Source organism: Arvicola amphibius, chromosome 12 (genome assembly GCF_903992535.2).
Source record: "Arvicola amphibius chromosome 12, mArvAmp1.2, whole genome shotgun sequence".
Classification (NCBI taxonomy): domain Eukaryota; kingdom Metazoa; phylum Chordata; class Mammalia; order Rodentia; family Cricetidae; genus Arvicola; species Arvicola amphibius.
Genome location: NC_052058.2, coordinates 79,562,528 through 79,588,712, shown reverse-complemented (window position 1 = coordinate 79,588,712; position 26,185 = coordinate 79,562,528). Strand labels below are relative to the sequence as shown.

At 32.7% G+C, this 26,185-nt stretch overlaps 1 protein-coding gene across 2 annotated transcripts in view; it reads left to right on the top strand.

Annotated features, from left to right (window-relative positions):
- Positions 1 to 25,903, top strand: part of Kcnt2 (potassium sodium-activated channel subfamily T member 2) — a 389,981-nt gene extending 364,078 nt beyond the window's left edge. The window contains exons 24-27 of one of the 2 annotated variants that reach the window (XM_038349154.1): positions 133 to 153; positions 9,506 to 9,806; positions 19,003 to 19,087; positions 23,541 to 25,903. In XM_038349154.1, coding sequence (XP_038205082.1) covers positions 133 to 153; positions 9,506 to 9,806; positions 19,003 to 19,087; positions 23,541 to 23,652 — 519 coding nt within the window. In that variant the 3' untranslated portion in view covers positions 23,653 to 25,903. The remainder of the gene's footprint in view (positions 1 to 132; positions 154 to 9,505; positions 9,807 to 19,002; positions 19,088 to 23,540) is intronic. The other variant, XM_038349153.1, reaches the window with a different exon arrangement.
- The last annotated feature ends 282 nt before the right edge of the window (positions 25,904 to 26,185 follow it).

The following is a 26,185-nucleotide window of genomic DNA, read 5'->3' as shown; positions in this document are numbered from 1 at the left end:
AGCACATTATTGCGTTATGAGTGTAATATGGCTATATGTTGTATTTTGTCCTTGTTGCTGTTCCTTGTATGTACTGCTCAGTCATTGTCTAAACTGCATTTTGTGTATTTCTTTTTCCCTCATTTGTGTCAGTCTCGAGAAATAGCATCACAAGTAAGTATTGTCTGTTTATTGCATTCCTCAGTGTAGAATAGAAAACTAAATTCAGAAGTGCGTGTAAAATACATCATACCAAAAGGTTCATCCATAATTTCTTTTCAAATTAGCATATTTTATTATCTACAAAAGATTGTTAAATAGTATTGCATTTGTCTTTGGACTGCATTTATTAATTCACTTTGGGCTCTCTCAGGATTTAAATTTATCAGCTGCATAATATTATAACAAGCACTGAGAAATTAATGACCATAGCTACCAGGAGTCAAAAACATTTTTTGTGGTTTTTTAAGTTCATAGTCTCTCCTGACAGATTTATGGTGTGTAATTAGTTTGTATCTATTAAAAAGTTCAGAACAAAAAAGCATAACTTAAGATACTAGTTGAAGCTTTGGAAAGACACTAAGAACAAAAAGTCATATTAATAAACTAAGTACTTTTTTTCTTTTTTCTAGATTTTTATCATAAGAATGAAATTCCAAGTTGTATTCATAGTTTATTATTTTGTATTATTAAAATTTATAATGGAAGACTTTTCAAACTGTTAGTTTTTAAGCATCCTGAAAAGTAGTTGTAATTTGAATTTTCAAAGTCTACAGATTAAGCAGAATTTAAATGAGTATCCAGAAAACTCTGATCATGTCTTCAGGGTGTCTGTGATTAGAGACCTAAAAGCCAGTCTATCCAGCTAGATTTCAGGAGCTGCTTTCCTTGATGAGATGTATAATAATGAACTAAGAACATTCCGCCCAAATCCCTTTTAGGGCATTTCAAGTATGTAATATATTAATATTAACTGCATTCACAATGGCTTATATAACACACCCAGAGGTTATAGATGATTGTACCTTGAACTAACACTTTACAATTCCTACATTTGTTTTTTTCTTTTTTTTTATTTCTTTTTTGTTTTCTTTTCAGATTTTTGTAAGTGGAGATGGCTTTTATTCCTGGCTACCCAGACCCAAATAATCACACAGAAACTATACTAAGTAAAAGACTGTTTGTCTAATTGCTCAGGCATATTCCTAACTAGTTCTTACCTCTTAAATTAGTTCATTTATATTAGTCTTTGTGTTTCCATGTGGCCATGGAATTGCCTCATCTATATGTCTTGTTTCCTTGGCGACTGGCTGACTTTTGCTTGACTTCATCTATTCTCTCTATGTATCTCTGTTCGAAATTCCTGCCTGGTTTTACTCTGCTAAGCCACTGGCCAAAACAACTTTATTTATCAACTAATAAGAACAAAATATATGCAGAAGGACTACCCTAGTAGTCTCCATTTTCTGTCTAATTATAAAGGAAGGCTTTACATTAGCCATAGTAAAATTTACATCAGTTATTAAGCAAGAATTATAGTTATAATATTTAGTCTATTTACATTTGGAAAATTAAGAAAAATACTCTATCATCTATCCTATCTTTGTGAGCCTAAAGTTTGGTATTTTAATTTTTATTTTATCGTAACTAAGAAAAGCTATAAGTATAACTATCTAGTCTTTAACCCCATCAAAGACCCCAGAAAGATATAATACTACTTAAGTAAACAGGAAGTACCTTATAAACAACTTCCAAATTTACAGAAATGACAGACATCTAACTTCCGGGATAGTCACCTAATGTTCTTTTGTAACTTTGGGTCATTCATCTTCAACTGTGGGCCCATAATATCTGACAGACTTTTCAGTGAAACAGATCTATTCTGTCTTCTAATGGCAAAGTTTGTCAGATGCTTTCTTCTGTGTCCTGAAAAAAAAATTTTTTTGGCAGTTTCTTCTATGAAGCAGAAACCCTGAGGGATCATCCTGTCTTTTGAAAATTCATCATTAATTTTTCTGTGGGTCCTGCTTGTCCAGTCATTCAACATACCATTAAGCAATCCAGGCAGGAGCAGTTTTTGCCCAAATGGCTAGCCTTGTCACACTGAAAACAAATTAAAAGTCTCTTCAATTCCCATCATCATTTCTACAGTAATTGGTGCTGCCAGAAGCAAGTATATCTTACTGTTGAGAAAAGCCTAAGTTCTTAAAACATTTTAAATTCTATAGGTCTTTAAATGTTGGAGATTATCTAACTGAAATATAGCTCTTCATATCTAGAAAACTTAATTGACTACAAGTTTGACTATGATAAATGATTATCTAGCCCGGCGGTGGTGGCACACGCCTTTAATCCCAGCACTGGGGAGGCAGAGGCAGGTGGATCTCTGTGAGTTCGAGACCAACCTGGTCTACAAGAGCTAGTTCCAGGACAGGTTCCAAAGCTACAGAGAAACCCTGTCTCGAAAAAACCAAATAAATAAATAAATAAATAAACAAACAAACAAACAAATAAATATCTATTAATCTGTAATTTTTAATTATATATTACATTTTTAAATGAGATGTATAAAAATAATACCTTAAACAAAAAAAAGAAATATGTATATTACAAAATTGAGCTTAAATTTTTATCAATAACCAAAGTCCATGCCAGTGTAAAATAGGCATTTTCATATCATATTTACCCCATTTAAAAAAAGAGATTGACTGTGACCATCAAGCATTTATATCTAACCTCTTTAATTTGAAAATAAATATTAATAAAGAATCATTTTTGGAATTCTGGTGTAGTTTTCTTCAAACTGCTTCTTGCTGTTTGTTGGGCAAGTATTTTTAGGGTTCACAAAGAACTTTCATGGGATCTTGTTCCATCAAATCACATTAGCCTTGAAGGAATCTACAGGATCTTGTCCTCTGTGGAAACAAAACCAGAACCTCTTTTCTAAAATAACATATCTTTAGATTCAGATTTTGAAATCAATAAACCTTTAAAATAAATGTGTTGGTTTAGCTTAACAGCCTCAGAATCAAATGGTTTTTTAGCTGTTAACTCATTAACAGTCAAAAAATTCATAGAAAGCACAATAATACACATAATCCAGACTCTCGGTGCATATTCAATATTTATGTGGCTTATTTTTCTTTATTACTTTTTAATGTTTATTTTATTTTTTTTACTCCTTTAATCTATATTTCCTAGTTCGTGCTCTTCCTTCTTTCTCTCTCCTAAGGACATATACATTTATCCAACACAGTGACCCATTCAGAGATCATTTTTGTCTTAATATGTTTTATTATTGTGTATCTTTAATCATTTTCTGACCAGGAGAGGTTTTCTTTTTTTCCTATGAAGGCAAGAATATGGCTAAGGCTGCATCTTTGCCTGTTGACTATGCCCTGTCCAACCTGGCAGAGAAATGTTCACCACCTCTGAGAGCCATGTTCACTGCCCCAGCTGGGTTGTTTGGGGTTTTCCATGAGTACCTATTGACCAACAATACAATTAGATGTAACCCATGCCAGAATCTAGGTGACTCATTTTGTGATATGACCAGTGTGACTCTCTCTTCCTAGTTGTTTGGTGAGTCCAGTAAGATCACTTCCCTTTTGTATATATTTTAGGAAGCATCTATTGTATTAGATTTCCATGTGCCCCCCCCAACTAGCCCTTAGTTTTATGTTTCCCTCCCCATATTCTCTCTTTCATATCTTTCTTCCATTCTCCTTCCGATTTAATCTACTAACTTCAGACTATTCCACCCGCTCCCATCCATGTGTAACTATTTATTCTATTTGCCCTTCCTAGGGAGATCTAAACACACACACACACACACACACACACACACACACACACACAAAGAGAGAGAGAGAGAGAGAGAGAGAGAGAGTAACTTCCATATCTAACTGCTGTGGTTGTGTGGATTGTAGCCTGCTTATTGAAGACTTAACACCTAACATTCACATATTAGTGAATATATATAAGCTTTTCCTACTATAGCTGTGTAGTATAATTTGCGGCTAAGGAATGGCGATACCCCCAGCAGTTCTTTCACTATTCAGGAGAGCTTAAACTATTTGGGATATTTCTGTGTTTCCATAATAGGCTGACTATGGGCTTTTCAAGAACTGTAAAAAATTCTGATGGAATTTTAATGAGATGTCCCTTTATTCTGGTAATTGCTTTTAGGACAATTGCAAATTTTCTATATTAATCTTACCTATCCACGATCATTGGAGACCTTTCCATCTTCTGGTATATACTTCAACGTCTTAAAATTTTTATTATACAAGTCTTTCACTTGCTTGGTTAAGATCACCCCAAGAAATATTCGAGGTTTTGTCAAAGCTCTTGTTCGCCTGATTTTTTTCTCAGGTTTTCATTTGTATAGAGAAATACTACTGATTTTTGTGTACTAATTTTGTTTCCTGTTACTTTGTTGAAAGTGTTTATCAGCTGTAAGAGTTTACTGATGGATATCTTAGCGTATAATAATACAATTATATCATCTGGAAAAAAGATACTTACAATTCTCTTTTTTCTATTTTTATCCCCTTGATTGATATCATCCAGTTACTCTGGACTTCAAATACTCTACTAAGTGGTAGGGAGAGAGATTGGAGTAGAAATGCTTTGAATTTCTCTCCATTTAAGTTGATGTTGGCTATGGACTTGCTGCAGATTGCCTTAATTATGTTGATATATGTCCCTTGTATCCCTTTTCTCTCCAAAACATGTATCATTAAGGGGTTTTGTATTTTGTTAAAGGTGTTTCTGTGTGTGCATGTGTGTGTGTTTAATTAGATGATCATACAATTTTTGTATTTCAATTTGTAAATATTATAAATTTAATTTATCAATTTGTGTATGGTGAGCCATTTGTGCAATGTTGGGAGAGAACCTACTTGACAAGATGGATTATTCTTTTCATGTATTCTTATATTTGGTTCACAAGTCTTTCATAGAGTATTTTCCATATATATTCATAAGGGAAACTTTGCTGTAGTCCTTTATTTGATGGGTCTTTATGTGGATTTGTTATCAGGATAAGTGTGACTCAAAGAATTGGACAATTTTCCTTCTGTTCCTATTTTATGGAGTAATTTGAAGATTATTGTCATTAATTTTTCATTTAAAACTCTGGTAGAATTCTGTGCCAAGGCCATTAGCCCTGGAATCTTTGGAGGTTGGAGACATTTAGTTACAGCATCTATGTCAATGGGTCTTATAAATCTATTTAAATTGCTTTACTGGTCTTGGTTGGTGGTAGTATATTTTAAGAAAATTTCAATTTTTAAAATATTTTCCAGTTTAGTGGAGTATAGGTTTTTAAAGTATGTCTATATAATTCTTTTAATTTCCTCAGTTCTGGTTATATCCTACTTTTGTCTCTAATTTTGTTAATTTTAGTATTTTCTCTCTACCTTTTACTTAATTTGTCCAATGGTTTGTCATTTTACTGATTTTCTTTAAGTTCCATTTTTTGTTTCATGTATTCTTTGTATTGGTTCTCTGTTGTTGTTTCTATTTTTAAATTGCATCCCTGAGGGGTTTTTTGTTTGCTTTTTGTTTTTTTTGGGGGGCGGATTACTTTGTTTTTAGATATGATTTCCTCTTTTCTTCCACAGATTTTAGGGTTGTTTTAAAGTTATTATTATGACATCTCTACAGTTTTTGATATAGGGATTTAATGCTCTATTAATTTGCCTCTTTGAACGTCTTTCATTGTTTTTTTTTTATAAATTTGGGTATGCTTTTTTCATTTTTATTCACTTCTACAAGTACTTTAATTTCTTTCTTAATTTGTCTTGAATCAGTTTCATTTTCTAGTGAATCTTTCAGTCTCCAGGAGTTTGTAAGGTTTCCGTTGATGTTGGTGTCAAGCTTTAGTTCATGATGGTCAGATAGGTTGCAGTGGGTTTTCCTGTTTTGTTTTGTTTGCTTGCTTTTTCCTTTTTTTACTCATTGAGACTTGCTTTGTTTCCACATATTTGGTTGATTTCAGAGAAACTTTCATGAACTTTTGAGAAGATATATTATTTTTGTGTTTGAGTGAAAATTTCTTGAACTATCTATTAGATACTTTAGGTTTATAATGTCAGTTGGCCCCAGAATTTTTGTTTATATTTTGTCTCATTGAACTATTTCCTGGAAAATGTGGTTTACCCATAATCACTGTGTAAAAATCAACATGTGATTTTAGCTTTAGTACTGTTTTTTTTTATCAGTTTGGGTACCCTTCTGTTTTATATATACATATGTTTAGAATTACAATGTGATTTTGGAGGATTTTTTCCTTTGAGGAGCATGCTATTTTAGGTATAAATTATTTATTATTTTAAATACACATTTTATTATTTTGTAAAGATATACATTTAGTGCTTTTCTAAATCATGACAAGTTTTGTGAATCTTAGAAAATAATGTGCCATTTAAAAGTAAGAATTTAAATATGTAAAAACTTATCATAACACACGTATAAAATTTTCATAAACCATTTCACAGAAAGTATATTTGTGATGGGGTAGAGATATACTTTAAAAAAAAATAAGAGCACCTGATGTACAGGCATGACATCTTGAGTTGGCAACCCCAACACCCAGGTCAAAATTTTGTTTGTGGCCCTCTATTTCCTATTATCAAGCATTAGAGATTCTGCTGATAAAATATAACAATACAGAGTTCTGTTACAGAATAGTAAAGATAAACATTATAGAAAATATACATATATTTACTATAAGTATTTTTCTGGTCTTCAAATTCATTACATTTAACCAAATTGCAAGGTTGTTACTCACTGTTTAATATCCATTTTCCATTTGTACTCTTCTCTCTGGCAAGGTCACAAGCCACATTACTATGTATATAATGAACCCTGGCTGAGTTAAACCCATGCCTTGTCTCTTTGATTTAATAAGAAGACTGATAGACGAGACCAATGCAGTAATACAATTTCTTTTTTCAAAAAGGAAAATTTAAATAATCAGAGAGTTTAGGTTTTATAACCAAGAAAGGTAGATATTAAATAGCCTGTGGAAATATAATCAAGTCCAGTGTGATCGCAGAATGCCTGCCTTTAATACTCTATTATTCTAATCCTCAAACCAGAAGTTCAGGAAAAGTCCCTAAAGTGAAATCAGTGTTTTATTTCCTGTGCTGTACTGTGTCTCCTTCCTGGGGATGCTTAGTCCAGCACAGAATAGAGTGAGAAATATCAAGGGAAGAGACAGTAGGAAATTAATTCATAAATAGATATCTTTTCACACAATAGACATGAGATTTAATAACAGGAGCATATCAGCAATGCTATTTACACTGTGGGCAAACTTTATTTCTTATGAATTATTACTGTCATCACTTTAGTTCAAAGTTAGAGATGAGAATGTTTTCTCTGTATGGCAATGTGTTAGATAAGTTTTTAAAAGGTTGTGAGGGATAGAGGATGAATATTGCCATTTTATTTAAAATTGGTTTTCATATTGCACCTGAAATAACTCTCTAATTTACTCATCTCACTATAAAAGCTAACTATGCTTTTTATACATGGTATTCAAAGGGGAAGAAATCCAAATTTGTACTAAGAAACATCTAAGATTTGACTTGATTTTCTGAAAAAAAAAAAAAACCCAGAATTGTTCTCATTCCTTCTTCTTCTAGATAAAGCAACATCTATAAAGAGATGTTTGCTCATTGTGTAGACTTACAAAAAAGATGACTTGCAATTGTAAATGATTGTATATGTGAAATTATGATGTCCCCTATATAGGGGATTTAGAACAATGCTAAATGTGGCCTTTTAAATATTGCTTTGATAGCATATACATACATTTTGATTCCTATTTTAGATGTATGTATTTCAAAGTATCTGAGCCACTGGACTAAGAAGAAACATTCAGAAAGACAAATAATGTTTTAATTCTGCTTGTAATAACATCAAATTCTCTGTCCCTTAATATTTATCAGTGCGTGATTCCAAAGTGCAAACAGTAAGTGTTCTTATATGAACTCATGAACCTGGACGAGTTTCTCTGGAAAGTTTTACACAGAAGAATTTCAAGCATTTGTTCTTGTAGGACATATTACAAATGCTACTGAATGACTGTAGATAGTCCTTACTAATGGTATGTATTGACCAATAATTTGTAAACTACTTGCACTTAAGGAGACTTAAGTTGTAGTATTAACTCAGTGAAAACAAATAACCTAAGATTTATAAAAGCATTCATGATTTAAAACCTTTAATGCTTCTAGCTTAAGTTCTGAGACACAAAATCCAGTTTCTACATTTCTTTAATGAACTTTTCACAAAAACATATGAAGTTTAAATGGACTAGTTTAAATTAAATGTATTTGTATTGTACACAAATACAGCATTGTTTTGTAATAGGAATCTGATAAATTGTTGATATTTTGGTTGGGCTTAGGTGTATGACTATTTCCTAGCTTGATGCTACAGTTGTGGGTAAGGCATGCACTGAGTCTCATAATTTATATTTATATTTAGAGGATTATTAGGTCTACTTCCTGACTTAAATTGGTAACTTAATTTCTATTACTTTGAAAGACAGTTGTGTGTAACTGCGAAAGCTACAGTTTCAGCAAGTTTTCAGACCTGGAGGGGAGTTCCACGGCAGATTCATGGGTCCAGTTCTTTCCTGACATGTACATGTTTCCATACAGTAAAAGTGTCATTGGCTAGGGTTACATTTCATGTGATCGCCTTGTATGAAAAGTAATAACACTGAAACAAAGAGAGGCTTTTTACAGTACATAGCAGAACCCACAGATAATGAACAGGTTAGAATAGCTGTGCTGAGCTTCCTCAGGATTCGTTTTCCTATGGAGGGTGGCATGATTTTCCTACAAATTGTTATCCCTCAAGGCATTCGAGAAAACGTGGACTTAATGTAGCTATCCCGGAACAAAGTTTAATCACAAAAGTGTTTTATGTGGTGGATAATGGATACATGAATTGAAAAAGCTGTTTGGTTTTTCTTAGTGCATACGAGAATTAAGAGAAATTCCCAGCTTATAAAAGTCATCTCATGGTCATATACCAAAGGATCATTAATTTAAAATAAATGAGATTTTTCCCAAACAAGTTTTATATCGATTATTTGTTTTTCATCTAAAACACTTGTGGCAAATGTAGCCTGCATATTGCCTGGATTGTACTTAAATGAAGTTATAAAATATATAGCTGTTTGTTTGTTTCAAGTATCTGTGTGCTAGGAATCGGTTATAGGAGAAAAATAGGTTACACATGACCACACATAACATTGTCTTTTCCTAAAAGACTAATGCTAAAAAGATCCAGATGTTTTAATTTCTTCACAATAAGCTCCAGAAACTTTTCTACAAGTTAATTAGTAAAATATGATTAGAATGGAATGTCTTGATTTTCTTTATCCTGTGGAAAATCTCATGTGTAGATATACAATTACACCAAGATCATAAAAGCGACTGATTTTAATTCTAGCAAAGACTTTTCCTCAAGATCTAATTACCAATATGCATTTCTCTTAAAGTCTCAAATATCCATTAGTGTGGAAGAGTGGGAAGACACCAAAGATGCCAAAGAGCCAGGACACCACCGCAGCATGCACCGCAACTCAACCTCCAGCGACCAATCAGACCATCCATTGCTGCGGAGGAAAAGCATGCAGTGGGCTAGGAGGCTGAGCAGAAAAGGACCAAAGCATTCTGGGAAAACTGCAGAAAAAATAACCCAGCAGCGATTGAACCTCTACAGGAGGTCCGAAAGACAGGAGCTTGCTGAACTTGTGAAAAATAGGATGAAACACCTGGGCCTTTCTACGGTGGGCTATGGTATGCTTCTTAAAACTATACATGGGAGACTTAGTTTTTACTATTAACACAGTCAGCTCTGATATAGGAAAGAACTAGAATTTTGTTAGGAAATGAATGTACATGGCACTTTAATGAAAATCTCATCTTCTTTGGAACTATCAAGATTATTGCTAAAACGGTTTGCGTTTATTTAGCTCACTTGGCAATGCTTGAACCTATTACAAGAACACCGCATTTTTAATTTAAACAGAAATTTTGAGATAGATTTAGTTTCCACCTTGGAGTTATGAAAGATTTTGGATTTTCTCACACATGGCTGAGATTTATAAATGCTTATTTCGGTACAATTTTTCTCTTTTTCTCTTAAACAAACACACACAAGACACAAACATCACACCCATCTAAGTTCTGGGGCTGTCGATAAAATAAATTTGAAGTACTGTAAGTAACTAATTATAACAGCCACTGGAGAACAACAATAAACTTAAAAAATGTTTTTTTTTTTTTTTTTTTTGGTTTTTCGAGACAGGGTCTCTCTGTTGCTTTGGAGCCTGTCCTGGAACTAGCTCTTGTAGACCAGGCTGGTCTCGAACTCACAGAGATCCGCCTGCCTCTGCCTCCCGAGAGAAAGACAAAAAAAAAAAAATGTTTTTAATTTCTTACCTAAAGACTTCAAAAGCTTTATTTGTTTACTATTTTGATATTCTAATATAATTATGACTTCTTTCCTTTCCTTTTCTTTGTTCAAATTAGCCCATATACTCCTCTTGTTTTCCTTTAAATTCATGGCCTCTGCTTCCATTAACTGTTATTGCATTCATATATCTGTATGCATATATACCCGTGTTCCTAAATATAACCAGTTCAGTTCCTACTAAGTCACTTGTATGTATGTTTTCTGGGCTGACGATTTGGCTCTGTACAGCCAGCTGTTATGCTCTTCCCCAGTGAAGACCAGCTCTCCAGATCCCTATTTTTCTCAGCTGTTCTTTCCTTAGGGATGAGGTCTTAAAAGATTTGGTTTTGTAATAGAAATAGTGTTTTAATGAACATTGGACAAGCTTTAAAATAACTCCTTGTTGATATGTTAACAAATAATTCCATATACAAAAAAAACTTAATGAAGTAAAACACTGATCACTTGAGAAATATCATTACTATTATCCCAGTGTTATTTTAGAAATTTGGTGAGCAACATAATAACAAAGCTAGTATACATTCTGTGGATGCAGAGGAAACCTCACAGAGTCCCACCCTTACATGGAGAACGACTGTAGCCCAGGGACTGCAGAGAGAGGCAGAATTATTTGCCTTTAGAATAAATTCCCACTATGTTGTTCAATACGAAGTATGTCCCTTGATACATACACATATGAGTCACACAAAATGGACACTCTGTATTATGTATATGTGTATGTATATGTGTATAATTTTATGCATAGATATGCATGCATATAACAATAATAATTTTTTAAAAGATGATGCATATTGGAAAAGGAATTGAGGAATTTAGGAAATGAAGGGACAGAAATGATGTAGATTCAAACATCAAGCATAAATTTCTGAAAAAATATAAAACTATAAAAATAGTCAACTGGCCAGTGATAAATGAGAAGTTTTCATTGTTTATCTATACTTACATGTATATATTAGTGCATACACATGCACACACAAACTTTCTCACACACATATAATCCACATTTTCTCTTTATTATATTGAGATAATGTTCTTAAGACATTTTATTTAATGAGTTAGAATTTAAAAGAAGTTGTTTTTCTTTTTTGAGCATGAAAAGTAAAATATATTTACTGAGTATTTTCATATGAAATTGTGTCAATTTTCTCATAATTCCTTCAAAGTGATTTGCCTTTTAATTTCATTATTTTTCTCTCAGAGGTGGACTGTCCTACTCAAATACTTACATTTAAATTTGCTTCAGTCAGTTACTTTTATAACTGACATTTATAATTATATTTCTTTTAATTGTGGTGAAGACTAATTTGTGTTCAGGAATTTTAATAGGAATGCATGTAATATGTAACACTAAAAAGTAAAATTAAAGCTCAGAATGATCTTCCAGAAATTCACTAATGGCTACTTGCCAATTTGATGACATCTAAACTGATTCAATTTCTAGAAAATTAATTTTCTATTTTTACTTTTTATGTTTTGCTAAGTTACTTTCTTCTAATGGGAATATCAAGCAAAATGTTCTTCATCTTAATATCAGCTGACTCAAGAACATTCTAATCTCCTGTTAATCCATAAGCAGAGTTGCATATCACATTCTTGATTGTTAGAAATATGCAAATGTATGAGCTGACTCTATGGGCATTAACTAAGAAAGCAGCAGAGATTTGTAAGAAAATCTTTCTTATGATTTGCTCATTCTATTTTCATGGAAACTAGTCGATTTTATGCTCATGGTAATTCTTATATAACAGAAGGCATTCCATTCATTTATTTTCCTCTTCTTTCTACATCTACCTTGTTATGATTTTCCTGGTATAAAAACATGCAATGCTGCAAGTCTGATAGTCTGTCATTGGTACCACTGAGAGAATTGTATCCATAAAATGATTTCTAAACCAGATTGGAGTAGCATTAATAGTAGAGGCAGCTGCTTAGTTATTGTAGATATAAATACCACCAAACAGAGACCATATCACAGTTACCATAATTACCCAAAATATTGCTAATTTATCAGTTGCTTAGAGTGCCTACCCATCCCTTATGTCAGACACCACAACTATGGAGAAAATTCACCATTTTCTCAAGACCAGACACTGGGCACCTGTTTGCCCTCCAGGTCAGAAGTCAAATGCCACCAGCCCTGCAATATAACCCATCTGTACTCACTTTTCCTGAGCACTGTGCTGCCAGAGGCTCTAACTTTTCATAGATGAACTGAAGTTTGTCAGGTCCCACACTAATGAATCAATACTGAGTGGTCACATGGTTGTGCTTCCAGTATCTCCTAGCTGACTCTAACCCAGCCAACGAGAGGTAAAAGCACATAGGAATCTAAATCCCATCCAATATGAAGAATAGATATGTGTCTGTGTCATTGGAATCATCTCTGGTACAAACAGCAAAATGACCAATGGAAGTTTCTGTAAAATAGATCACATATTGAAACACAAAGCAAACCTCAACTAATATTAGAAATTTGAAGTAACTTCTTGTATTCTGCCTACATTAGATGGAAACAAAATTATTGTAGAAAATAGAATACAGAGAATACATGATCTCATAGAGATTAAATAGCCTACTATTAAATTATGAATGCATCACAGACGAAATTAAGACAAAGATTTTAAAAAATTTGTAGAACGAAATGAAAATTAAAATACAGCAAACTGAAACTTCTAGGACACAATGAATACAGGTGTATGGGAGAAGTTTATACCTTTAAGTGCTTCCACGAAGGAAGTAGAGAGACACAAATTAATTAGTTGGTATTGGGTGCTCCTTTGGTGTTTAGAAAAATAAAAATACACCAAACCCCAAAGAAGAAGGTGGAAACAATTAAAAGAATGCCAGAAATGAATGAAATGGAAAGTTTAAACAGTACAGAGAACCACCTCACACTCTCACTCATCCTAGAATCCCTATCTCATATCTCCCTCCCAACATAACGTTTTGTATAGCTTATTTCTTTGTTGTTTGTTTAACTCACTAAGTGCAATTAGTGCTGCCCATGGATGTGTGTTCATCCAATTTAAAATGGAAAACCTACCAGTGGCCACACTGCTAGAGAAATGGTTTCTTCCCCTGGCAGCCATTAGCTGCCTTGCTCCTCCGCTAGGGTAAGGTTTTGGGAGGTATTTTCCACTTCATGCTGTAATGTTTAACAGGCTTGATCTTGTGTAGCCCTTATGCAGATAAACACAGGTATTGTGAATTCATGTATGCAAACGTAATGACTTCCATATCACTCCTCTACATCCCGGGGCTCTTACTTTCCTTTTGCTCACCTCTACAGAAATATTTCTGGAGTCTGGTGGGTGAGGTTTGATCTAAAAGTCCCATTAATGACTGAATACTCATATTTGCTTATTCTTATCACACTGAACAATAATGAATCTCTAAATTATGCATTTTCCACTATGAGATAAATCCATGAATAAAAAAAATATTTAGAAGGCATATTAACAGCATGACCATTTATCAAAACGTATTAATAGATTCCGAATAGACCTATAAATAGGCCTATTACTTTCCTAGCCATGGGTTTTGAGTTTGCTTACAGTACTAGGCATGTATTTTCCCTCAGCAGTCTGCCTAGCACCTTCTAGCACTGTAAAGTGAGGGAAAAAGAAGAGTGATCTGGTTAACTCAAGGTCAGTTTCTCTGTGCCCTGAAACCAAGGTGTGTGGCGTCCTCGGCAGTAGAGACTAATCATCTAATTATGATGGACATCCAAGAGCAATGCCAGTGCCTGTATTGTCTTGAGTGACTCTGGGCCTCGTTGACCAATAGCACATCGGAAATTAATACATGCATGTCTATGAGATTTTCATTTAATTACTCATGCCTTCTGGAAACAGCTTTATTTACTAATTTGGTGTTAAGAAATAAAATTGGATGGATGAAGAGAAGGCTCAGGGGCTAAAAGCACTGACTGCTCTCCTAGAAGGCCCAGATTCAATTTGTAGCACCCACATAGAAGTTGACAACTGTCTGTACCTCTAGTTCCATAAAATCCAACCACATCACAGAGACATAAATTCAGTCAGAGGCAGAGGCAGGTGGATCTCTGTGAGTTCGATGACAGCCAATGCTATACACAGAAACCTTGTCTCAAAAAAAGAATAAAAAGAAATTTGTAATTGGCTTATGAAATAGTGTCAGTCCATTAGGCTTCTTTATATATTCTTAAATTTTATTAACTCATCCCTACCGTTTTTTTCCCAGTTTCTTCATTGCTAGGAATATTAATCACTTAAAAAAGTTGGTCAATTGTAGTTTTCTGTAATATGTTGCATCTTATATATCTATAACACTACTCCTGAGTTTCTGTGAAATTATGTGTAATGGAAATGTCAGGTATAAAGTCTCAGAAACAGATTTGCTTGAATGACACCAATTAATACAGAAGAGGGAAAGCTCACGGGGCGTCAACCCTATTCAAATAATTCCAAGCAACTAAGGAATAAGTAGAGCAGGAGAAATAGTCTTCTCTAGGAAAGAGCACTCAAATTGGTTATCCAATATGAAATGATAAGGTCTGAAATTATATATAAACAAGTTGCATAAAACAGACTGAACAGGTTGTATCCAAGTGGATACACATACCCAATACAGAATGACAAAGAAAACGAGTCAATGAGTTTGAAAGAGAAAGACAGGGTGTGGTACTTTGGAGGGTTCAGAGGAAGTATGGGAAGGGGAAAATGGTATAATTATAGTTTCAAAAACTAAAAAAAATAAATAAAAATACTTACTTATCATTTGCATTTTTTGAAGATTGTCTATTCAACTCCTTACTCAAATTGTTGAGGGGCTGGGGTTTTACTTTGAAGTTCTTTATAAGTTTTTTTCTAATAAGCCCTGTACACAGCAAAGATTTTCTCTCAGCTGTGAGCTGAGTAGCCCCGCTCTTCATTCCTTTGGCTGTACCAAGAGTATAATGCAGTCTGTTCACTGATTTCCTATCCCACCGAAGCCCCGTTTGGAAGCTATTTTCCATACTTCAATCCTGAAGTGTATCCCCTATGTCCTCCAGAAGTTTCAACACTTCATGTCTTAAATTAAAGTATATGGTTTCTTTTGAATTGAGCTTTATATAGGATGAAAGACATGAACGTAAATTTATTGTTCCGAGGGTGCATATCTAGTTTTGTCAGCACCATTTGTCGAATCTCCTGTCTTCTTTAATGTGTATGAAACAATTTCAAGAGCACTAATTTTAACCATAGGGAATTTTTTTAGACTTCTATGGCCAGAGTTTAGCTGTTTGGACACAGTATGTTAATAGAAGATTCTTAATACATTTCTGATGCTAGGAAATAGAATCTTGATTCTCTGATTTTATACAACCAAGTATAATGTAAATCAAATTTTTAGTAAGTATTATATCCTGTTTTTGGCACAACCATATGTATTCATGTCTGTTATGATTAATGATAATTATGTCAGGCTCTTAATAATCTATTGAACCTACTATATTCATCCTTACAGAATTGAGAAATAAAATATAGCCACAGAATATAACTATCTGATACCAAAACAGTAGTGCATGGCCAATAAAACATTGATGAATGTCTCTTTGAAGTGAGTTAAAATAGACTTTAAAACTTGCTTATTAATTCTCAACTGCAAAATCACAAAGAGAAGAGGGTAACAGCAGGTCTTTTCACAAAGTGTGGCAGACAAGCTGTGGGTCAAGCTGAGCTCTTTGGCAAGGCAGACTTGAAAGAATGGCTTTGAACTCAACAACTACTTTTAACCTAAATCAAAATGATGGCATTCCACTCCACGAGGACTAGTCATTGAGGAGTAGAGAAAAAAAAAAAACTGGAATTGCTGGTTCTGATTGTGGCCACATCTATGCCTTGATTTAAAACGTGTGAAATCACTGAGTGTATTATCGACATGCTTGATATCAGTCTTAGAGTCAGTTGCTCAATTAACGCGTTCAATTTGATTTGTTAAAATAGGCTAATTGAGCAAATCAAAATATTGACAAAATAATTGCATCTACTCATAGGAAAACTCATAATTATCTTGGCTCATTTGTGACAAACAAATGAGACCACCACTGCCATTTGACTTTTATTCAAAAGAAACTTAAGAGTGCTCTGTTAATGACAGAATGTGGCTGGGTATCTACACTGAGCTAGAGGTGTTTTGGTAGAGTTGCCTTCTTTGTACTGCAGTTCAGGACCATTTTTGTTTATTTTAGTTACTGAGTTGCTCACATCCAAATGAAATGGAGATTTTTCTAGTATAGCCACTGCCTTTCAGAGTGTTATGACTTAGGGTCGAGAGAATACCGTCAATTGTAGTTCCTTTGAAAAGAACTTGTTACAATTCACATTAAAATAATACTTTTTTGAGAAGAATGCATAAATGAAACTTACTTTTCATAGAGATATATGATCTTGATAAACTGATGTCAGTATAATGTGATTTATGTTTTTGTGTGGTAACTATTTTTGGAGTAAATATCATTTGTACATTTGGATTTCAAACTCAGTCTGCTGATTTAGTCATTTCTCCTTACATATGAATCCCAGGTTTAGCCAATAAATATGCAGGATTCCCAGCTGCATTTGACTTTCAGATAATTTTCCAGTACTTCAGAAATTATTTTAGTGTTTCACATGACATCGTTAGACCATATTTGTTATATACTGTTTGTTTGTAGTTGTTAGCTGTGGTTTATTTATCCTTGGGCATTCTTTGTTTTTCTTGGCAACCCTGATCCTAAAGGGGGAAGTTGTATTTCTAGATCTATTCCAACAATTAACAACCAAATATATTACTTTATTTGAATATCAATTTAATCAGTTTGGAATTGAAATATTTTTACTGCTAAACTTTTGATAGGCTCATCTATTCTGTAATTTGTCTGTCTTGTAGGATTCTAACTTTGATTTATAGGCTTTAAAGAAGCTTTGCATATCAATTGAACTAAAGCAGAATATATTATGACATTAAAAGAGCATTATTTATACTGAAATGAAAATAATGAATAATATTATTTTGTGAGAATAACATTTTAGTACAGCAAATTGTTTATTAGGTTCAGCTATGCTGGCCTAACCTGAACTTTAATGAAATATATAAATACCGAGGAACCGTCTTTGGTAAGAAATAATTTTAGACTTTTCTTCAAACTTCATAATACAGATTTGTTTTCAAGAACTATATTTATTTATAAGTATAGTAACTAAATGAATACTAGTACTTTAGACTGTTCTGATCTTAAGGATATCAACATATACTTTATCCTTGGAAAGAAAGGTAATCATTGAAGCATGTATCCACATGGTTTTATTGTTGTATCTTTTAATACACTTAGAATGTTAAACATCAAGACCTACAAAGTTTTTCACATTTTAAAAATGATAATGCTTATCCTCTTGTGTTGGCGAGCTTCTTATTGCTGTATCTGGCACTTGAAGTTGTGTACTTTTTAAAAACTGATGTTTATTTAAGTCATTGAAGGTGGATATTCTAATACAGGTTCAGTTTCAGTGTTTTGTGGTGTCCCCACATCAGAATAGTTGAGCAGATAAAATAGAACCTTACCGAGTAAGCTATAATGCCCACTTATGCGGTGCAGGGGTTGAAGACTTAATCTTTTAAAATAACTTGTTCTTTTAAGAACTGACTCAGGACAGAGGCCAGTGCTCTGAGGACACTGACTTCAGTGCTCTCTCACAGTACCAGCTATTCCCAATATGGCCAATAAGAAAAGAAAATATTTACCAATGTAATCTCCTTAAAATGTAAGGTTAATTTCTTTTCAAATTGATTATTTGTATTCTTAAAAAGTGAATCATGAGCCGGGTGGTGGTGGCGCACGCCTTTAATCCCAGCACTCGGGAGGCAGAGGCAGGCGGATCTCTGTGAGTTCGAGGCCAGCCTGGTCTACAAGAGCTAGTTCCAGGACAGGCTCTAAAAAAGTTGCAGAGAAACCCTGTCTCGAAAAACCAAAAAAAAAAAAAAAAAAAGGAAAAAAAAGTGAATCATGCCATGAAGGCATGCATATTAAAGATATATATATATATATATTACAGTTATATATGTATATGTATTACAGTTTTTAATACCTTTTAAATACATATGACTAGATTCTTTTTCAGGAGATTTTTATGTCAATGTTCTATGGAATGATGATGTTTACTTCTAATTATTTTTAATTATTATAAAGGGAAATGAATCAAGTAAATATCTCATAACTATTTTTTAGTAGAAAAAAACTTAATTGTAATGACTTTGAGGAGAGAGTGTAACTATGGTTACACTGAACAGAATTAGGTATTTTATTTTTATCGTCTACTGGAACAAAAAATAGGTCCATTGCCAACATGTCAGATGACAGAAAAGTGCAAACCAAATTTCCATACATTAAATACAAAACAGAACCAAAAGGAACTTCAGTAAATTCTCATTAACAACTCCATGATTTAAACACAAATATAATGATTTCTGTGATTTTTGTGTAAATTCTAAAATACATTGTATTTATTTATCTTGCAGATGAAATGAATGATCATCAAAGCACCCTATCCTACATCCTGATTAATCCATCTCCAGATACCAGGCTTGAGCTCAATGATGTTGTGTAAGTTGACCTCATATTAGGGATTAGGGATATACAAATAACAAATCTACCTTTTATTTTATTTTACCATTATAGTCCCTTATTATTGTGATGAGCATGCCTGGCAAAGGATATTTCTGAGGAGCATAGGGATTCCTGTGTTTCTCTATATATTATTATAAAATATAGAACTGTTGTAAAGAAGGTTTGTTAGTTGACAAAATAGTAGCATTCTGTATTCTCTAGGGAAATATACATTAGTAAAACAAGAATATCTATACTATGTTGGAGAACAGCTCAAAGAAAAAGGGAAGCACCTAACAGTATATATCTGTAAAGATATTAAAATTTCCACAAGGAAAATTAAAATGCAGTGGAATGCAGGAGGAAAGGGGTAGAAAGATGAACTACATTTACTAAAATTGTTGTCAATCTTCCTAATGTGGCAGCCCTTTGGTAACAAAATTTCAAAACACATAAAAGTAAAGATTATTTCTGATCAGATAAGATCAATATTGTTACAGGATCTTTAATCACACTATTAACCCTGAGGTTGCATTTGTATTAAGTAAATAAATTCAACCTTGGGTCAGGAGGCGGAGCCAGAAACTCCTTGACAGAAATTAATTATAGCAAATCAGAGGGAATCTGGAAGATAGAGAGATGCACAGGAAACAGTAGAAAGGACTTTGAGCGTGGTGGTCTCTCTAAGTTTGATGTTGCAGAAGGACACTGTCTTTCTGTAAAGAGGGAAGGTCAGCTAGTTGCTCCTCAAATTGCTCTGAGCGAACAGGTTTTCACCTCAGCCTCTGACTCCTGAGTCCTATTGATAAATAGAACTAAAGAGATTTACTTGAAAACTGCATTTGGTGGCAGCAGCAGAAGGTAGACCAAACAGGATATAAATTTCCCACACTGCGGCTACCAGAGAAGTGAGACAGTAATGGCAGAGCCATAATTACTGAATGAAACAGCTATAGATTCAGGTGCTGCCAGTGTACTGATGTAAAAACTACAAAATATGATGTTTTTTGTTTCTGTTTTTATATTTGTGTTGTCTTCTAAAATGCAGTATATCTTGGAGAAGTTTCTATATGTTGAGAAGTAGTTGAGAAGTAATTGGTGAAGTAAATATCCTATAAATGTCAGTTAGCACAATTTAATGCATGATATAATTAACCATAAAATTCTTATTGATTTATTTGATTATCTTTATATACATAGTAGTAGTTTGTTGGATCACATGTGCTTTTATTTCTAGTTCTATAAAGAGAGTTTCCATATTGTATTAATTATGGCTTTGCTAAATAAAATTTGTATCAATAGTAAATGAATATTTCTTTTTCCATGTCTCTAGCAATATCTGATTTCTGATCTTTTGTACAATAGCCATTCCAAAAGATGTAAAACAATAATCACTCTGTTTTGATTGGTATTCATCTAATGTTGTTAACAATTTTTTTGTTCTTACCAGGAATTTGCCTGAGAACTTGTTTCAGGTCATTTGTAGACTTTTAACTGCATTAATACCTTTGGGATTTTGCTGTTTTTAAGTTGGTTGAGCTCTCTATATATTCTAGATATTATATCACTTGTTGAATAAATAATTCAAATACCATCTCCCATTTTGTAGTTTATATTTTGTTAATTATTCTTTGACTGGCCAAACTTTATGTCTTGTTATGATCCCATTTGCAAATTATCTTTTTCTTCCTGTACTCTTTAGGTTCTGTGATCTTGTAAGAATTAATTCTATTACTCTGTATGTCTTTATAGTATAAAAGAAGACACATTTAAATAACTTACTGGGATAAAATGAACATACGATTCATACATTTAATATAGAGAAGTTAATGTCTTTAAATATTTCCCATGACAATGGAGAGGTTCTCACAGTTCAATTTTGGATCATATTATTGTGCATTAAAGAAGTCCTGTACCATAGAGGGGTTAAGCTATCTCTCTCTACCATCTTATCCTCCTACTTTGACTTCTGCACTTACTCGTTAGTCTACATTCTATCTTTATGTGCTTTCTTTTACTAGCACATTTTCAAGTAAATAGTATCACAAAGTATTTACCCTTTTGTTATTCTATTTCTTCCTTGAAAAAATATAATAAAGGATAAATCATGTGGCAGTAACACTATATTATATACATATATAAGCATGTTTACTACTTCAAATTAAATATGAAACTTTCCAAGCTATAACTAGAGCATTTTTTTACAAAGCATACAGTAAACCAGGAATGCTTGAGAGAAATTTCCTACTCTTTGAACACTCTGATTTTTATTTAATTTAAGCAAAACATCAACTTAAGTGCCACAAAAAATATGTTCCTCATACTATTGCAGGAACTGTATTCATGGCCCTGAGAGAAGGCCTAGCAGAATTCAAGCTATGGCACATTCTAATACCTACCATGGTATATAGCAGATCAAAGGAGAGCCAAAGGAATGTGCTCTGTCAAACTCTGACTTGCAGTGTTTGTCACAACATCAATGAATTTAGTGGATAGTGAATTATACGTGTACTTTTTGTGCTTTCTTTCTACAATTTTGCTTCAAGACGTTCATTCCAAATGAAAGAGCAACAATAACTTGATTCCAAAACAATAAATCACTAGACGAAAAGTTGTTAAATGGCTTGAGGTTTGCTATTAGTTTTCTTCATTGATCTATAATGCTATTAAAATTCTAAGTAGTTAGAAGTGGTGTGCATAGACAGTGAAATTCTGTTAATAGATCCAAGGACACTAATTTAAACTTCCATTGGATTGGAGACACTGGATGAGGTGCTTTCCTCGTCCACTCATCCTACTTATGATAATGTACTCTATGAATATCCCCCTACATTTTAAAGAGTACAACCATTGTTAGGTACTTGTTGTCAAATTATTTTCCTGATTTATTTTTTACTTCCTTGTTAAGGTATTATAGTAACATGGATTTCTCCTTTCATTTTCACCTGAATCATGACTATCCTAGAAAGCCATTGTTTAATAACCTTCATTATCTCTGTGCTGATTTTATTTCTGACTTTACCTACCACTACTTTCTGTTCTAACCAGATGTTTAGTTAAACTCCTTTTTTAAAGTATACCAGGAACAGTCCTTCCTCTGTGTCCCTCCCTATTTAATTTAGTTTGTTATCATCTTCCTGCTTTTGATTTATCAAGTGTATTTAAAAAAAAAGATTAACCCCAATCCTTTAATAAAGTATTATTCAGTTCTCTTCTTTTTATAGGCTGTTGAGAATCCATTTTCTTCTTTACATCTGCTCCATAATTTACATTATAGTCTTCTGCAGAACAGAGGTCATTTACACACACACACACACACACACACACACACACACACACACACACGAGGTATACAGAACTGGTAGCATGTACTAATCACATATAATTTCACAGCATGAAGAACCATGTCCCTTGGAGAAATCCAAATATTGAAACATTTGAGTTTTTCAAATGTACATGTTCTTATTTACTCCTTGAACCTATTAATAATGATTTTAAAAGAATAACATGGTGGCTCTTGCATTTAACCATAGAAGTTCCAGAAAGAGGCAAGACTATCCCCATAATTTTGAAGTTAGTCTTGCCTACATAGCAAGTTTCAGGTCAATTAGGACTAAATAATTAGATGAAATGACACCAATAGACAAACAAAGAATAAGTAAAGACATATAAATAAGCCTGTATACTTCAGTATTATTATGTTAAATACAAGACAAACAATTTTCCAAATAATCCAAATGTTATCTAGCCATAATATTTTCCATAATGATACTTACCTTCATAAATTGGAAAGACTTTCCAACCACCTACAAATTTTTCTTTCTTTCTTTCTTTCTTTCTTTCTTTCTTTCTTTCTTTCTTCCTTCCTTCCTTCCTTCCTTCCTTCCTTCCTTTCTTTCTTTGTTTCTTTCTTTCTTTTTTTTTCTTTTTTTGGTTTTTAAAGACAGGGTTTCACTGTAGTTAAGTTTTAGAATTGTCCTTGAACTAGCTCTTGTAGCCTAGACTGGCCTCGAACTTTCAGAGATCTACCTGCCTCTGCCTCTCGAGTGCTGGAATTAAAGGGGGGTGCGCCACCACCACTTGGCTTTACAACAATTTCTTAATTGTGTAAATGATAAAAATAAATGGAAGAGTAATTAAGTACTGACATAATGATGGTTATGATGTAGATCTTAATAAAATATAGCCAGTATTCATGGGACAAGGTTGAAAGGATAAATATATTATGGAGCCTAAACCAAATTGGAAAGAGCAAAACTTAATTCATTAGCATTTGCCATCTAATCATATGAGGCTAATTACAGTGAACCTTTCTTTTGGTTATTTATAAAGTAACATCTTAGATAACTTACAGATAGAACATATAATTAGTGAATATTTCTAGTGACACCCTGAATTAAGGTTACCTTGATTTACTAATATAGCTTCCTGCTTTGTTTTCCTTTGGTAGATACTTGATCCGACCAGATCCACTGTCCTACCTTCCAAACAGTGAACCCAGTAGGAAAAACAGCATCTGCAATGCTGCTGTTCAAGATTCTCGGGAGGAAACTCAACTCTGATGAAAAGAAAATAAGGGACCTTATTTTCCCTACAGGGATCTTGCTTGAAATCACGAAAATGTTGTGATGGTCCTACGAAACTGACTGGAATGTATTCAATTTCTCAACTTTCTTCTATTTAAAAACAAAATATATTCTCTTAGAAGTACAGATCATTTTGGAACTTAATGTGGTATTTATTGACATTTCCCTGGTTAGTATTTAAATTTCATCAGTGGGGGATTCTGAAAACGACTATAAAATACAGAAGTTAAAATCTGATATTTAACTGTTCAAGAACTATCAGAATTGTATGCATCCTGTTTTAAAACATTACTAAGACTATAAAAATAAAGAAATCCATGCATATTCAGTGCATCACAAGGGCACTGAAGTCTGCTTTTCTCCTTATAATTAAATATGTCATTATATTGTTTAACTTTGCTGTTTCTAAAATTGAGCCCAATAAGAATGTATGCTTATCTCTATCCAGAGATTAATCACTAACTTCTGTGGGTGACTTCTGTCTAGGAATCATAGTTTTCTTCAGAATAGACCTTTAGAGTCATTTATGTCTGTCTGTCCATATATTATTGTGTTCATTTTAGAAGCCAACATACCCATAGCATGTTTAATTATTCAGAAGAAACTAAAACACAAAGAACTATTAATCATCTGGGCTTTTTGGTAGCTTCATATCTAATGCACATTTTATGCTGAGAAACATTTATTTAATAAAAAAAATATATTTTCTCCTAAAAAGTACCATACATAGAGAAAACAATGCATATCTTTTCACTTAATATGAGTACGAGAACTGGAATATCTACCTTAAATATCAGATGGGCAATTATGCCTTCTATTGCTGTAGGCTTTAATATTTTTCATTTAGCTATATAGAAGATTTCACTAAGAAAATGGGTCCAAGTTTAAAGGAAGAGTGTTTATACATTTTATGGACTACAGGGACACTTTAAAACCTTTAGCATTCTCCAAATGTCTTTGATATTAAAGACTTACACTTAAAATCTGATTTAATATAAAAATAATCAAACCTATCTATACTTCAATATTGTAAGGAAAATGTCATTAATATAGATATTTCTTCTATTTTAATTTTAATATGAATTATTAAGCATTTGTCAGATAATTTTAATATATTACTTTTGTCTTTATTCCCTATTTTTTCTCATCACAAATACAACAAAACGTATGAGGTAATAAATGTATACACACTTTGCTATATCAAATAGAATAATAAACTGTTCCCATGACAGATATACTAGTCCATTTCAAAAACAAAAATTCTGATTTCTATCTATTTATTCATCAACATGACACTTGTACCCTAAAATAGTCCATATAAGAAATGGATTTTTTTCCTTCTTATCTTAATGAAACAGATCACAGAAAAGGAAAATAAATTCTTTTAAGAAAATAAAACCTAACATGCTTCCAATAATTATACAAAAAAAATAAAATGTGAAATTAAATTTTCTAGTTATTTTTCAAATTGACAGGAGAATATAGAATGTATTTTTTATTACCAGTACTTTACATTATCCATAATTTAGAATAAGAAAAGCATAAAGGATTCCCTCAAAATAGAGAGATGCTTTAGTCTTTAAAGAAGATTGGTTTGAGCAAGTTACTTCAAATTGAGAGCATGCCTTCAAATGTCATGATTGTAAGCAAGCGTATGTGTATGTTATCTATATTAAATACAACTGAAAAACTCCACATGATATTAAAATTGGAAGCAGGATTGAATTATTATATGGAATAGATAAAACATACTGAATATACTGACTTATTTCACTTTTGGTTATCAGTAGTCAGGTAAGATATTTCTTTTGATTGACATTTTTTATTCCATTACAGTTATTTTAGGAATAAATGTCAGATTTTAAACATCTTTTTCCCAATGAGCTCCGAAGTTTAGTATTTTTACATTATGACAGTTGCTAAGACTGGAATTTTAAGCTAGGATATGACTATATTTCCTATAAAACTAAAAATTTTGTTTCATAAGTTTTAAAATAATTATTTTTGATTATTAATATTAGCCCAAATTTAATATTTGACAGAATTAATATTGCTTGATATAAAAATAATAGTTTATAGTCTTTCCAATTATTTAAAGAATAAATGATGCTTATTAAAAACTTTCAACAAACTGTTGCCTTTTTAAAATGATTACACTTGCACATGAAAATAAAACATGAAGTAATTGTGCTCTTAGCTCTTTGAGAATTGGTTTGGTTTATTGTCTATGTGCCATTTTTGCTACTAGTTTTATTGAATTGCTTTAAAATAGATAATAAAATTATTTCTGATGATGATGAAAATCTCTTGTTTTTATGGAAGGTCTCTGTTTTGACAACTTATGTTTGGAACTGTTAAAGTATTTTCTCATTTTTAAATATCAAACCCCAAATAAATGTGAAAGTTACTCAGTATAAAAGAGAATGAAAAATACTATTGAATTACTTATTAACACTATAGTCTGTCGATAATTATTGTGTAGGGAAATATGGGTAGAGAAAGAAAAGAT